The 3,116-nt window shown below is 39.1% G+C and overlaps 1 protein-coding gene across 1 annotated transcript; it reads left to right on the top strand.

Annotated features, from left to right (window-relative positions):
• The first annotated feature begins 1,235 nt into the window (after positions 1 to 1,235).
• Positions 1,236 to 2,799, top strand: LOC133851511 (AT-hook motif nuclear-localized protein 19-like). Its single transcript, XM_062287956.1, has one exon. The coding sequence runs from the start codon at positions 1,813 to 1,815 to the stop codon at positions 2,665 to 2,667; it is 855 nt and encodes a 284-aa protein (XP_062143940.1). The 5' UTR covers positions 1,236 to 1,812; the 3' UTR covers positions 2,668 to 2,799.
• Positions 2,800 to 3,116: the final 317 nt, after the last annotated feature.

Genomic DNA, 3,116 nt, shown 5'->3' with positions numbered 1-3,116 from the left:
GGTGTGTCACCAGCCTATGATCTAATTACAAACAAGGTAGTTTATGGACAAACTTGAGATTATGCTACCGATTAATATTAATTGCAAACTATATAATTAGTTCTGCATTTTGTCTTTTAAATTCCTTTCTCTTTTATAGGTTTTGAAAAGAAATAGACACCGCTTGTCTATCATTACCGGTGATTGTTAGAATATAAATTAAATAATTAAATTAATTATTTCTTATAAGTTTAGGCTTTTGAGATAAGTGGTGATTTAACATCTATAATATCAAACCAAACGTATTGAGTTTGATACAATGTTTTCCATTTCAATTAAATATTTCATGTGTTTGACACTTACGTGAATGAGAGTATTATAATATAAATTAAATGATAAAAATTACGAGTAATTCTACATGTATATTAAGTGTCCATAAAAAAATGAAGTGACTTTTTACAATCACCATTTGATCAAAATTATTATTTTATCAATCACACGCTCAATGATGATTTTAAAAGCCATCTCATTTTTTTTATGGATACTTGATGGATACTTAATATACATGTAGAATCACTCTATAATTACTTAACTTTTTCCTATCAGCTTAATTAGTTTTTGGGATAAGTTATGATTTAACAAAATATCATAGTCAAAGGTCCTGAGTTCAACTATCGTACATCTTCTGGTCTGTTTGGATGTTGAATCTGAATATTATTTGAATTTATTGCGCGAATTATGATGTTTGACTTTGTGAGATAAAATTTGAAAAAATTTAAAAAAGTTGAATAAAATATAATTTATTTTTGAAAAAAGTAAAATATGAATCAAAATAATATTCAAAACAAACACACTTTTCATCATTTACCTTCTATTTCAATTAAATATTTTACATACATATCGGAAAGAGTGTTTAAATATAAATTATATAATTAAATTAACTATTCTCTATATCTAATTAAACTTTTGAGATAAATAATATTTCCTTTGCAGTGGGCTTACTAATGATTATGAAAATATTTACTTGGGATGGGATGGGATACCGGCATGCATGCATGCCGCAAAAGAAGATAAGGGAGGGAAAAAAAAATCCTCCTAAAATAAATAATAAAATAGTAATAAAAGAAGAAGAAAGGTCGCTTCATGGAAGTTAATGGTATTTCAGAAAGTTTGGAGGAGGTGAGAAATATATAGAAAGAATTGAGGGGTATGGAAATGATATATTTGAACCTCGAGCTGAATGTCTTTGCTTATGTCGGTATGCGAGAGGAGGACGTGCAACCCACCTTCTCACGCTCACGCGCACGCGACCCCACGCAAACAAACAAACCCTAATTCCCAAGACCAGCTCCCACCTTTCTCGTTCATTTCTCATTTTGTCAAACACACAGACAGAGAGATTTGAGAAACCCAAAAACCTTCCTTCCCTGAAACTTAACACACCCACCACACTGATCATACTCTCACACGCACGCACCCAAATCAAACACCGAAAAAAAGCCCAAGAATTAGCTTCTCTCTTTTTCTTATTCATCAGCTTTTCGCCTTTCTTTGAGTTCTTTACATTTCTGTTGCGCTTCACTCTGCTTGCTTTTGTAAAGATGGATCGCTCTTCTAGCTCAAGCTAGCTCTGGGTACTTGCTTATTTACCCAAAAACATCTTGATCTTTCTATGATAAGGGAGTTTGGATTCAGATTCAAACAAGAATATATTTCTAGCTATCATCTGGGTACTTTTGTTTTTGTATATATAAATATATATATACCATCTGCTCTCTTTTGTATATATATTATACCACCTGCTCTCTTTGTGCTTGTGCTTGAGTTGAAATCATGGCGAACCGGTGGTGGGCCGGGCAGGTGAGTCTACCGGGGCTGGAAACATCGGCCAGTTCATCTCCAATGAAAAAACCAGATCTGGGGATATCCATGAACGACAACAGTGGAACCGGGAACAGCGGAGGTGGAAACGAAGAAGAAGATGAAAGAGAGAACAGCGACGAGCCCAGAGAAGGCGGGCTCGAAGTAGCCACGCGGCGACCCAGAGGCCGTCCACCTGGCTCCAAAAACAAGCCGAAACCGCCGATATTTGTCACCCGAGACAGCCCTAATGCGCTGCGAAGCCATGTCATGGAAATAACAAACGGCGCTGATGTGGCCGATAGCGTGGCTCAGTTCGCCAGAAGGCGCCAGAGGGGGGTCTGCGTGCTCAGCGGAAGCGGAACCGTCACCAACGTTTCGCTCCGCCAGCCTTCCGCGCCTGCCGCGGTCATGGCGCTCCACGGCCGCTTCGAGATTCTCTCACTCACGGGTTCGTTTCTGCCCGGGCCGGCACCGCCTGGGTCGACCGGACTGACCATCTATCTGGCTGGCGGACAAGGGCAGGTGGTGGGCGGCAGCGTCGTCGGTCCTCTCGTGGCGTCTGGGTCAGTCATGGTGATGGCCGCCACGTTCTCCAATGCTACGTACGAGAGGTTGCCCTTGGAGGATGAAGAGGAAGGCGGTGGCCCCGCCGTGCAGGGAGCAGTGGCGGGTGGAAGCTCGCCTCCGGAGATTGGCGGAGGTGGAATGGGTGAGGCTTCATCGATGCCTGTCTATAACAACTTGCCTCCGAATCTGGTTCCCAACGGTGCGCAGTTGAACCACGACGCTTATTCTTCTTGGTCTCATGGCCGGCCACAGTTTTAGAGGTTGTCAAGAGAGAGATCGATCGATATATATATCTTGTCATGATTGTGTGTGTGTTGTTCTCAGAGAGAAAAACTGAGAATTTCATGGATTACATATATTGCATATTTCTATGGGACTATGTTTTCTCTTTCTCTTTCTCTTTCTCTTTCTTTTCTTTTTCTTCTTCTTAATTAAATACTACTACTTTTTGTCCAACTATATATATATATATAGCTATAGCCTATAGCTTGAATAATTATTCATCCAAAAAAACAGTGATCTTCAACGTTCCATTTTTTATGTTTTGGGGTAATGTATTTTATCCATATATAATCAGTGGAGGGATATGATAATTAATTATAACTGATGAGTTTGGCCTAGTTTATTGTTTCCGGCCAGAGGGAAATTATTTCAATATATAGGGTTTCTATCGATCTAATGGGATTAATTAGCAAAAATATATATAA

The sequence above is a fragment of the Alnus glutinosa genome, chromosome 12, assembly GCF_958979055.1.
Source record: "Alnus glutinosa chromosome 12, dhAlnGlut1.1, whole genome shotgun sequence".
Lineage (NCBI taxonomy): Eukaryota > Viridiplantae > Streptophyta > Magnoliopsida > Fagales > Betulaceae > Alnus > Alnus glutinosa.
The sequence above is the reverse complement of the archived record's forward strand: the minus strand, read 5'-3'. Positions and strand labels throughout refer to the sequence as shown.